The following is an 11,436-nucleotide window of genomic DNA, read 5'->3' as shown; positions in this document are numbered from 1 at the left end:
GCGCCTCCCCCCACGCGCCTACCCTCGCACGTGAGCTTGGTGGAGGCCAGGCCGAGGCGCAGCACGCTGCGGTTGCCGATGAGGCCGTTCTTGAGGTTGCGCACACCCTCATTCCCGATGGGATTGTGGCCCAGGTTCAGCGTCTCCAGGCTCTGTGTGTGAGGCTGGATGGGGCGAGAGTGAGCACAGCCCCAGAAGGCCAGTCAGGAAAAAGGCAAACCGCGGTGTCGTCTGGCGCCACTGGGCCAGATCGCCACGAGGCTGCCCCCCCACCTTCGTGGTCTCTCGCGTGCCTCTGCCCTGTTCGTGCCCAGCCCTCTCTCTGTGCCTCTAGTCGGTCCCACACCCGACGGCCCAGGCCCACTCTGGGCCCACACCAACATCCTCAGGACTCTGGACACCAGCTTGACTGTAGGTTTTTTTTTTTTTAAGATTTATTTATGCTTACAGAACTGGGGTGCAGGTCAGAGGGACAAGGTGGTGAGAGGATTCACCAGAGACAGAGTGGGGAGCAGAATGGGCGGATCCACTGAAATACACTGCTGAAGGGGACAGCAGGCGAGTCAGGAGAGGTCTGCGGTGCCCTGTGGGTCACGCCCTGGCTGGGGGATGGGACTCGTGCTGCACGTGCTGTGGTAGCTTCTTAGTGCTGCGCTTGAACCCGCCATGCCACCAGGGAGGGCCCTGGGGCTATTTCTTAACTTGGGTGTGAATTTTTGTACCCTGTGGGCTTGCTCCAAACATTGCATCCTAAAAATGGTTTGAGACTTATTGAAGACTTCTAGAAATACTAACTTTCTATGCAGAACTTTCTATGTTCACCTTGTGCAAAAACGTTGTACTAGGATACAGTGCAGTGCTAGATGCAAAAAGACCAGACTGAAGAAGGGCCCCAGTCCTCCGGGAAGAGGGGGCAGAAGCCGAATCAAAGACTAAACAGGAATGAAGCTCGTGGGCCGCGCAAGACTGGGAGACAGGACAGCAGCAGAAGAGGCAGCCGAGAGCAGGGTGGGGGCCAGAGGCCTGCCCTCCCTGTGGGCCCGCTCACCAGCGTCATGCCCAGGAAGGCCATGCCCGTGTGCGTGAGCTGGTTGTTCCACAGCACCAGGGTCACCAGTCCCTTCCGCTGCTCCTTGAGGCCCTCGCAGATGTAGGCCAGACCTGGGGGCAGTGAGCAAGTCCTCCTGTCACCGTGGCGGCTGTATTTCCCTCCCAAGCACACCCGCCATGCAGGGGAGACGCAGGCCTTGCTCGTCCCACACCCTTCCCCTACACCCCAGGGGTGGCTTAATGTGAGTAGGGTCACAAACACACTCTTACACTCGCTCCCTGCTGTGAACTGGGGTCTCCCGCTGGACTACCCCCTTCTTTCCCCACTCACCCCCCGGCTCAGCACAGCTTCCCGCCCCCACATATTCAACGTCTGAGCTCGCTCACCTCAGGGTCCATCCATCTGGAATTTCTCTGCCTAGATGCTCTTCCCAGGCTAATAAAACGGCTGGTTCTAGCCCCAGCTCCCACCTGGGTGCCCAAAGCGCCCCCGACCCGCCCAGTCCCACACTCCTTTCCTCACAACCTTGTTTCCTTCAAGGCACTCTTTCCAGATTAATCATCTTTAAGTACTCACCTCCTCCTGCAGGTCTCCACTGAGCTGTTCCCTCCTCCAGGAAGCTCCTTGACCTTGACCTCCAGAGTAGGCCAGAAACCCTCTCTGGACTCCTACAGCCCAGCCCTGCCCTGTGTCCCCACTAGATGGTGAGCCCCAAGAGGGCACGACTGGGACTGTCTTGCTGCCCCTGTGTCTGCAGCAGCACCGAGTGCTGAGGGGGGCACGGTGGGCGCTGGGCGGAGCCTCACACACACCTGAGTCCAGCACGTGGTTGTTCCGGAGGTCCAGGATCTGCAGGGAGCAGTTGAACTTGAGCAGGTTGCCGAGCTGGGCTGAGTCCTGAAGGCCGTTGAGCTTGTTGTCAGCCAGGTACAGCTCCCGCAGGTTCATGTTCATCTTCAGGGCTGTGGCTGAGGGTGCAGGGAGCAGGGTGCCATGACTGGACAGGTCTGAGGGAGCCGTCAGCGCCCACACAGCACCCTGGCCCGGGGCTCACCGAGCAGCATGAGGGGTCGCCCCGACAGGCTGGCATTCTCCAGGTGCAGCACGGCCAGGCTGCTGCGGATGCGCAAGGCTCGGGCCACGAAGGGCGCCGAGTGGTCCAGCAGGGGTGTGTTGCGGGCGTCCAGGTACTGCAGGCAGCTCGTCTGGTGGGGCCAGTGCAGGGCTGGGTCAGGCTGGCACAGCCCCCCATGACCTGGGGGGGCCTCCCCACCTGTCCCAGCCCACAGCGCAGGGCAGAGTTCCCTGTGGGGTGGAGACCACAGTGGCCTCCAAGGGACACAGGAGGAAGGAGAATGCTTGCAGGGAGGGTGGGCACGACAGCCCACAGCCAGACGGCCTGGAGACTCAGGCCTTCAGGGCTGGGAACCCCAGGAAAGCGCCCAAGCTCCTCCACCCTGGACAGGGCCCAGCCCGGGCACCCACCTTGCGCATCATGTGGGCGGCAGCCTGCCAGCCCCGGGTGCCAATGTGCTTGTTGAAGGAGATATTGAGGTGGGTGGCTGACTCGTAGTACTCGATCATATCGAAGAGGGCTGAGGCACCCTGGGACAGACACAATGCGGGCTCAGTCTCAGGGCTAAGGGAAGCTGCCTGGGCGGTAGAAGTCTAGAGACTGAGGGGAGGGAGCTCTTCCAGAACTCCCAGGTCATGGGAACCAGCCCACTCCCCTTGTCTTGCTAAGGCTGGTTCCCCCACCCAGAGCAGCCCTGACTGATAACCCAGCCCTCGCCTTGGCCTCCGCCCTCCAGGATCCCTGTCCCTATTCCCGGTGGCCTCTAAGTTGGAAGGTGAGGCCAAGTGAGCCTGAATTGGGGAGGCCACTTTCAGGGTGTTTCTCAGACCCAGGTGGCCACGTCCGGCTGCATCAGGTTCCCAAGCCTCCCCCTGCTCACAGAGCTTCTGCCTCTGGGGTGGGCCTGAGGGCCAGCTACACTCCTCTACACTCTGGTTAGCGGAGAAGTCTCCCCATTTTGTCCCTTAAGAGGGCTCCCTTCTCCTGCACTGCCCTCTCCCCAACCTCTAAGGGCCTGGTGAGCTCAGGAAGCAGGTGTGGGTGGTGGAGAGGGCTGCTCACATCTTCGTCCAGGTTCGTCTGTTCCAGATCCACAACCTTGAACTGCAGCCTCTTGAAGACCTCTTCCAGGGCCTCGCAGGTCTTATAGTCAAGCTTCTCACCTGGGAGAGGGGCAAGTGCACGGGCATCGCATGGCGCAGGTCTGAGCCAAGGGAGGGCGGGGCCTCGGCCTCCAACCCCTCCCCAGGGGGGCACCTCTCTCTCTCTCTCTCTGATCTAGCCCCCGCCCAGCTGAGCTCCGCGCCACCTCCTGGGGGGCTCCGCCCTGTCCAGACACACACCTTTCAGGTCCAGACAGTCGATGCGATGTCCAAGGTCTGTGAACTCCTGGGAAAGCAGAGCGGGTGGTGGTTAGGGCAGGAGACCCGACAGTGGGACAGCTCGGGCGTCCGACTGGCTCTGCTGTTCGGAGGTGAGGCAGGGTTCTGGGTGGGGTGGGGGTGCAGGGTCTCAGGGAGCCAGAAAGGGACAGCTCTGTACCAAAGGGCCTGGGACTGAGCCAGTCCTAAGGTCAGGCAGGCCTCGTGTAGTCCCACAGCCCCCACTGAATGGAGTGGACTGTGGGTATCTCTGGGGTGAACATTCCAGGCAGAGGGAACAGACGGCGCGCAGCCTATGAGGCAGGGCACAGGGTGCTGCACACAGAGACGGGAGTGAAGTCAGACATCCTCCCGGCCCCTCCTGGTTCCTTGCTCTGAGTCCCAACACACACGCACGCACGCACATACCAGGTCCTGTTCTCTGGGGTCCACACGCACAAACCCTGGGGTGGGTGCTATGATGGGCCTGTGTATAGACAAAGAGCTAAGGCCTAGCCTTGCCTAAGGCCGCTCACCACTAGTGACTCTGGTTTGAGCCTATCGGTCGGCAACAGGGCCCATACTCTGGGACCCGTGCTATGTGGCCATCTTTCCCTGGGCCCGCCAACAAGTCCTTCTGGAACCGCCCAGAACCCTTAGCCCAGATGTGCTGCGCTGAGTGGTGAGTGTGTCTGCTCAGAGCAGCACTCTCCGAGGAAGCAACCACCAATGGAACATTCTGGAATGACTGGATCAGAGAAGCACGAGGCAGTGTTTTATGGACTTGGCCAGGCAAGGTGGGCCACAGGAAACTTAGCTCTGAGGGCTGGCGGGCAGAGCGGCAGCACTGTGGCTGCAGTCACCCCTGTCACACCACAAGTGCCCTCTGGCCTGTGGCCCCTGGGTAGGAGAGGGCTAGGGCGGAGGGTGTGGGCACTTTGGTGGTGGGTGTGTGACAGACATCTGAAGAGGTGTGAACTGTACCCCTCATACAGTGCTGTAAACCAATGTCACCTCAGTAATTGAAAAAAAATAAAGATTTTTGAAAAAGGGAAAAAAGCACAGGAAAGAGGGTGAGGATCCCAGCTGTCAACTGTAGGGGCTTCTGGAGAGAGGCTTGAGAAAGACAGTCAGAGAAGTGGGTTCACTGTTTATGGGTAAGTATTTTAATCTTTTTTTCTTCTATTTTAATTTTTAAAAATTTAGCATATACGTTTTGCTATTCAGACTTTTAAAAATAAATATTGGAGCCATGGCTTTCACCCTAGTAAACAGAATTTCTTTGGGGATTAAAAGATACAAATTCTTGCTTTATCTAATTCTGTGCTGCTTAAACAAGCAAACAGAGGACTCTGACCGCACTCACACAGCCCCTGAGGGGTGCACTGTGGCGGCGGATGGGCTTGCGGGCCCTCACAGACCCAGGGCCCAGGGGCCTTGGGTCGGGGGGTGGCGGCCTCCCCTGGGGAATCCCTGCTGACTCCAAGTGTGTCTCACCCTTGCTGCACATACCTGGAGCTGCCTGAGGAGCTTGGGGATCTGTCTGCAGTTCAGCTTCTGGCAGGCCTGCTTGTAGGCCCCGATGACCTCGTCCACAGTCACGTTCTGGGCTGCAGGGACAGAGGACCAGGCCTGTGACGCTCCGCGCTGGGCCCACTCCTCCCACCCACGGGCCTCTGAGCACCATGATAAAACTCCCTCCAAGGGCGCATTTAGCCAGGCCCCTCATGGCCACTGCTGCCCAGCGTGTCCCTGGCTGTCCCCAAACCACGTCGGCCCTGTCTTCCACTCCTCACCAGCCCCTTCACACAGACACGGCACACTTGTAGCTCAGGAGTCCTCCCCTGGACAGGAGCCCAGGAGGACAGGGCCAGGCAGCACTGGTCCCCATAGCTCCAACCCCATTCAGCACAGAGCCAGGCCCAGGGCAGGTATCCAGTCAGGTTTTTTAGACAAGGGAATGAATCCGTGCCTTGAGGTAAGAGGTGTGTGCCCGAGGCAAGCTCTGGTAAGCCATGGGCCAGAACTCGAACTCAGCTCTTACTCCCACACCCTCGACAGCGAAATGTTCCCGAAGTCAATGAGGGCTGTCTGGGTGGCCCAGGGCAGTGAGCAGGGCCGTTAGCCCAGAGTCCAGGACTGACCCCTATACACCTCTGCTCACGTGACGGGGTGAAATGATCAAAAGGCAACGTGGGGGCCCTCCCTGGTGGCGCAACAGGTTAAAGCTCAACATTATGAAGCTTTCTGAAGCCACTTCAGCACGAGTTTGATCCCCGGCCAGGGAGCTGACCCACATGTCGTGTCAGACCTCTCCTGACCCGCGATGCTCCCCTCAGCAGTAGATTTCAGCACATCTGCCGGTTCTGCTCCCCACTCTGTCTCTGGTGAATCCTCTCACCCACCACATCTCTGGCCTGTACCCAGTTCTGTAAAGGCAACATGGGGGTCCTGAGCGCCATCACAGGGTCCCCACCCTCAGCTGCTACAGCCTGAGAGGCCCCCATACAGGCCCTCGCCCTGGGTGTCTCTCCACATGCTGCGAGGCCTGTGCTAGGGGCCACAGCTCAGCACCCACAGCCAACACGGTGGAGCTGCGGTCTCCCCATGGGGGAAGCAGGCAGCACGGGAGGTGAACCAGAGAGGAAAGCAGCAGAGTGAGAAGCTCACACCCTGTGGACGGCCTGCTAGGGTGGTGGAAGTGCGATGCAGGGAAGCGAAAAACACAAAGTCCCTGGGGCACCGGTGGGGGGTTAAAGGCTGGGTTGGAAGCTGGGCCGAGTTCCGAAGGGAGGGATGCAAGGTTATAGGGGGCATGGCTCCGGCCTGACAGGACGGGGGCCCAACGAGCTTTTTACTGCCTCCCTCACACTCTGCAGTCTCAGGCAGGGCACCTCAGGTCCCTCCCCCACCTAGTGAAGAATAGCGCAAGCTCTGGGGCCAGGATGCCAGGGATGGGCTCCTGGCTCCAGGCGACTCACCTGTGTGTCTGTCACCTTTCCCTACAGTGGGCATGAGCATGCCCGCTCCAGAGTCCCCAGGGGACTGAATGACTGACCCAACAGTCCTGTCCAGTCATGGAAAGCTTGGTGAGGTCAGGGGTCATGGGTGTGGGCACACGTGTGCCAAGCCAGGCCTCAAACGCGTTTTCCCTCAGCATCGAGTCAAAGCTCTGGGGGTCCGACTGCAGTGGGGGCCAAGGTGAAGGAGTGAATGGGGGGGTTGAGGAGGAAGGGGGCGTGTGAGGGGCCCACGTGTGTGCACCAGGGTGGCATGTGTGGAGGCGGCAGCTCAGAATAAGACCATCGCCAGCCCTCGCCCTGGACAGGCTGTGAGCAACGGAGGCAGCGGTCTCTTCCTTCCTGACAGGGACGCACACCAGTCTCAGGAGCCAGGGGACACGAGGGCGCTTGCTGAACAGCTGTGGCGCCGGACGTGATTCAGCAGGTCACGCCGCTGGAGAAGAGGCCGTGGCAGTGGCGGTCGCCACTTCCGAGGACTGGGAGCTGCATCTGCGTCAGGACCACGCTAGGTCCTCTCCACAGAGGTCTGCAGACCGCCATGAGGGCGGCCCAGTTACGTCTCCAAGCTGTATGAAGGGGAAGCAGGTGCAGAGGCCGCACACGTGACCAGGCCAGAGCCAAGGGGCAGGCGAGGAGCACACCAGGGCAGGCCGCCCGCGCGGGCTCTGTAGCTGGAGTGCGGCCGACTTCCCCCACGGCAGGAGAGGAGCGCCTGAGGACGACTGGGGCCAGGGAACGGCAGGTGGGGACCCCTGGTGTGTGCTCTGGGGCCTTGGTGCCTGGCAGCTCAGCTGCCTCCCCAGAGAGACAGAGGCGTGGGGGGCAGGGGGCAGGGGCTACCACCTCCCTTCCACCTGCTGTGGCCCTCACAAAGGGCAGCCAGAAACCCGATGCCTGGCATCAGGTGACAGGAAGAGAGCCTGGTCTCTGCACACAGGTGCGATGGCACCCACGAGATGTGAGAACAGGCTGGGCACCAGGGGCGGCGGTGACGCAGGTCGTCTCTGCCAGCCTGGAGCTGGTGCGGAGACAGACACCGTCATCCAAGTGGGAGTCAAAAACCAGGAAGCAACAGTGCGGAGGGTGGGGGCGCGGTGGTGGGGCAGCTCTCACTGTCGCAGTTTCCCAGGGAGTGGGGGGCCCACATGAGACAGCAGATACCAAGGAGAGGGTGGGTATGCCAGGGCCCCAGGAAGCCAGGGCACTGAAGGACGCATGAGGCAGGAGCCACTGGGGCTGGGCACAGTGCAGTGACGGGCCCTGCTCTCAGGGCTCTGCCCTGCAGGCCCCCACAAGGATGTGGTGCCAGGAGTCGAGACCCATGGACACCAACCTCCAGTGGCCAGGCTGCTTGGGCTCTCCTTAGAGGGGCAGAAGGCTGGCGCAGGGGTATAGGGCAGGTGGTCAAGGCACGGGGGAGCCGGGAGGCAAAAGCCTGGAAACCTGAAGCAGCCCCAAGCGTCAGGGACACAGCCTGCCAGAGTGCCGACTGGCCCATGTCCTGCCCTGTTCCCCCTGAGTAGACAAGCACTGGTCAACCGACTTCCCTCAGGTGCTGGGCCACACACATGTCACGTCAACTCCCTACTGACCTCCCCAAGCCTCCAGGAGTGACCGGTCAAGGTCAGGAAGCTGGCCCCTACAGAACCAGCCTCGGTGAGTCCCAGGGACTGATGAGAGAAGAACCCTCTTCCTGGGGGCCGCTGACATGGCCCTCCATTCTGCAGCTGTGGGCAGCTGTCCTGATCAACCAGGAAGTCAGCGGCTCTAGTGAGGAAGCAAACTCAGAGGAAAGCCAAGTTCAGAGGTAGAGAGTATGCTAAAGACATCAGAGATCCTGGATCCAGCCAGGCCTGAAGCCAATTATTCAGGTCCCCTAAGCCAAAGATCTTGGCGGCTCTTTGCTTCAACCCCTCTAAGTTAGCTTCTAACCCAGGTACTATCTTGTTCTTCAGTCAACAGCAGCCACGTCAGCTGCATGCTAGTCTGTGTGGCCCAAGGAGGGTAGGGATGGATCTGACCTGGATGGATCCCCACCCCCACTGGGTGTGTGCCAAAGGGAAGGGTACGCAGATGACCACACAGGAGGCTTGAAGGGTGCCCCAATCTCTACAGGAGGCTTGAAGGGTGCCCCGATCTCTGGACCTGCTAAGTCAGGGAGGTCAGGGGGAGCCATGGCTCCCTGGCCCCTTTTATAGTCACTGAGGACTGAGCTCCAGCCACGCTCTCCCTTCCCATGCTCCACTGCACCCCGCACTTCCAACCCTGTCATCACACTCACCCCAGTGCCCCATCGGGCTCCCTACCAGCTTGAGTTGCACTGTCTAGACACCAGACTGTCTCCAGGAAGACAGCTTAGGGTTTCTGGCCCTGCGTGTCCCCAACATGGCCAAGCACTGACGGCCTCAAGGCCGGTGAGGGAACGCAGGGGAGAGGAGCAGCTCACCACGGCTGACGGTGGACAGTGTGACCTGACCAGGAGGCCGCGCCTGCTCCTGGGCAGAAGGCTGCTGGGAGGCGAGGGGTGGGTTCTGGGCCCCAAGGCTGGCTGGACAGGGGGGCTGGAGGCAGGGAAGAGGGGCCAGGCCCGGAGCTTGGGGCACATGTGCTCACCACATGTGCCTGCCCCGGCTCGCTGCACACGGTGTGGCGGGCTCCTCTTTGCTCCTCTATTAACTTCCACGCGCTACCAAGCGTCCGCCAGATGCGTCACAACGGAGCCTCTCATCGCTGTCCTGCAGGGATGAGTCTGAGCCCACGACCCCTGGTCAGAGGGACCTTGCTAATGTCCAGTGACCGGCTCAGGTCCCACAGCGGGAATGGGGGAGGGCCCGGACGGCCCGGCCCACCCTGGTACCCTGAGGAAGGCACGGGAGGCGACTGTCCTGTGCTGAGGAGTGAGCCACGACTTGCAGGGGTGAGGATGAGAGGCGACGGGTCAGCGAGGAGGCAGAGGGTCATTCCAGAAGGTCGCGTCACTGGGCACTGAATGGGCACTGGAGATGCTATGGCAAAGCTCGGACGCAGGAGTGCATGTGCGGGCAGACCTCACTTGGGGCTCAGCGTCAAGCCCCTCACCAGCCACAGAACCGTCGGGCACAAGCCTCGGGCTCGCCCGCCGCCCCCGCTCTCGCCGAAGGGCTCTTCTGCCTTCTCCCGCCTCCTGCAGGTCTCCCATCCAGCCTCCCCGGGAGCCTTCCACAGCCATCAGGCATTAAACAGCCCCGCTATCACCGTCTCCGAGCGGCACTTCTCAAAGCTGAGTCGGCGCTTTATGACCTGCATGCTTCTGCCACAATGAGGGGCCTCCCGCGGAGCGCCTCAGCACAGGTCGGTGCTGAACACTGGGCAGGGCCTTTTCTCCCGGGACCTGTCTCCCCAAGGCTGAGACAGCCCAGAGAGGGCGCAGTGCTGGGCTGGGGCAGGGGAGGTGTCACCAACGGTTAACAGGTACGTAACACACCAGCTGCTCACCTCTGTCCCCAAGATGGACACTCAGGTGTGGGGCAGAGTAGGCGTCTGGCATCAGAGGGACCCCGCGTGACTCCCAGCTCTGCTGGGTGGATGGGCGCGGCACCCAGGCTGTGAGGGCACGAGCACACCCAGCTCAGGGCTGGCCCAGGCAGACAGGCCTCTGCGTCTTGAAGATGCCCAGTTACTTCCGGCTTCCCGCCATGCCACACACATCCCTCTGGAGGCCTGGGCAGCCCAGGCTGCAGGGGACAAGAGAAGGACAGAGCAGCACAAAGTCTCCTAGCGCCTGAAACAGAGGGGGCAGAAGGGCCTGACGCAGCGAGAGGGGGAGCCCTGCCCGCTGAGGCCCCGCCCCTCAGCGGCCGCAAAGCCCAGTGGTCTGTCCCTGCAGGGTCACGCGTCTCACGCTGACCACGCGCAGCTCTTCCTCATTCCGCGCTCCCAGCCCTGACCCACGCAGCTCTGGGCACAGAGATTCTGAGGGCCCTCAGACGCTGGATCAGACGCGCCCCCTCCCCTGCCCGCCAGGTATTTCTCACAGGAGTGTCTTTACAGAAGGGATGCAAGAGCGGCCCGTGCCCTCATACCCAGACCTGCAGCCCAACCCTGGGTGCTAACCGAGGCCCAGCACCCAGCTGTGCGCCCAGAGGCCCCGAGACCAGGCATCACACCAGCTGTTCATTCTGTCCATGACTGTCCTGAGAAGCCAGGGAGCCAGGCGTCCGTGTTCTGTTTCTCCGTGGAGGCCCCCAGACTTTGGCCGCCTCCCTGTACTTGGGAATATACAGGTTTGTACTACTCAGTCAGCCACCTCCCCCTATCCTAGAGGCCTGGTTCTCTCCTGCCTGGGGACACCCTCCCCCCCCAACCCCCAATCCTACAGTGCTCCCTCTCTGGACTGTCTCAACCCTGGGGAGACAGAGGTCCCAAGAGAAAAGGCCTCGCCCAGAGTCCACTGCCTGAACCCAGGCCTGTGCTTCCAGCCCACACTCCAGCCACTGCCCCACACTTCCAAACATCCTTCCCACCCTCCCTCCACCACAGCCCGGCGTAGAGGAACACACCACTCGGGCCTCGTCTCAGACGAGGTGGTTTCCAAAGCTGACCTCACTTGTGCCTCCTGGAGCCCGGAGAGGCAGGGATCATGCCCTCTTTCCAAATGAGGCAGGGAAAGCAGAGTGACACACTCAAGGACACTCTTCCTGCTTCAAGCAGAGGCAGGATCTGATCTGTCTTCCTAGCCCACGTCCTTGTTTCGAGTGGGGGTGCCCTTCACAGTGGAGGCTCACCCTCTTCTCCACTCAGCTCTCTGTAAGGCCAAGTCCATCCCGGAACAGGAAACTAAAGCCCAGACTTCATGTACACAGTGATTCTCAGGATAAGAGAAACTAAAGGAAAGAGCAAGAGCAGTTCAGATCAAGTGAGTGCACGGCAACGGGCCGCACCCACCTA

General features: G+C 61.0%; 1 protein-coding gene across 1 annotated transcript in view; it reads right to left on the bottom strand.

Moving 5' to 3' along the window:
* The window catches only part of PPP1R37 (protein phosphatase 1, regulatory subunit 37), a 33,425-nt gene that overhangs the window by 2,264 nt on the left and 19,725 nt on the right, over window positions 1-11,436 (bottom strand). The window contains exons 2-9 of the mRNA XM_004694186.2: window positions 5,000-5,097; window positions 3,470-3,515; window positions 3,189-3,289; window positions 2,537-2,656; window positions 2,106-2,256; window positions 1,864-2,019; window positions 1,049-1,161; window positions 22-164 (exon numbers count right to left, since the gene is read on the bottom strand). Coding sequence (XP_004694243.1) covers window positions 22-164; window positions 1,049-1,161; window positions 1,864-2,019; window positions 2,106-2,256; window positions 2,537-2,656; window positions 3,189-3,289; window positions 3,470-3,515; window positions 5,000-5,097 — 928 coding nt within the window. The remainder of the gene's footprint in view (window positions 1-21; window positions 165-1,048; window positions 1,162-1,863; window positions 2,020-2,105; window positions 2,257-2,536; window positions 2,657-3,188; window positions 3,290-3,469; window positions 3,516-4,999; window positions 5,098-11,436) is intronic.

Source organism: Condylura cristata, unplaced genomic scaffold (genome assembly GCF_000260355.1).
Source record: "Condylura cristata isolate star-nosed mole 26May11 unplaced genomic scaffold, ConCri1.0 scaffold00041, whole genome shotgun sequence".
NCBI classification, from domain to species: Eukaryota; Metazoa; Chordata; class Mammalia; order Eulipotyphla; family Talpidae; genus Condylura; species Condylura cristata.
The sequence above is the reverse complement of the archived record's forward strand: the minus strand, read 5'-3'. Positions and strand labels throughout refer to the sequence as shown.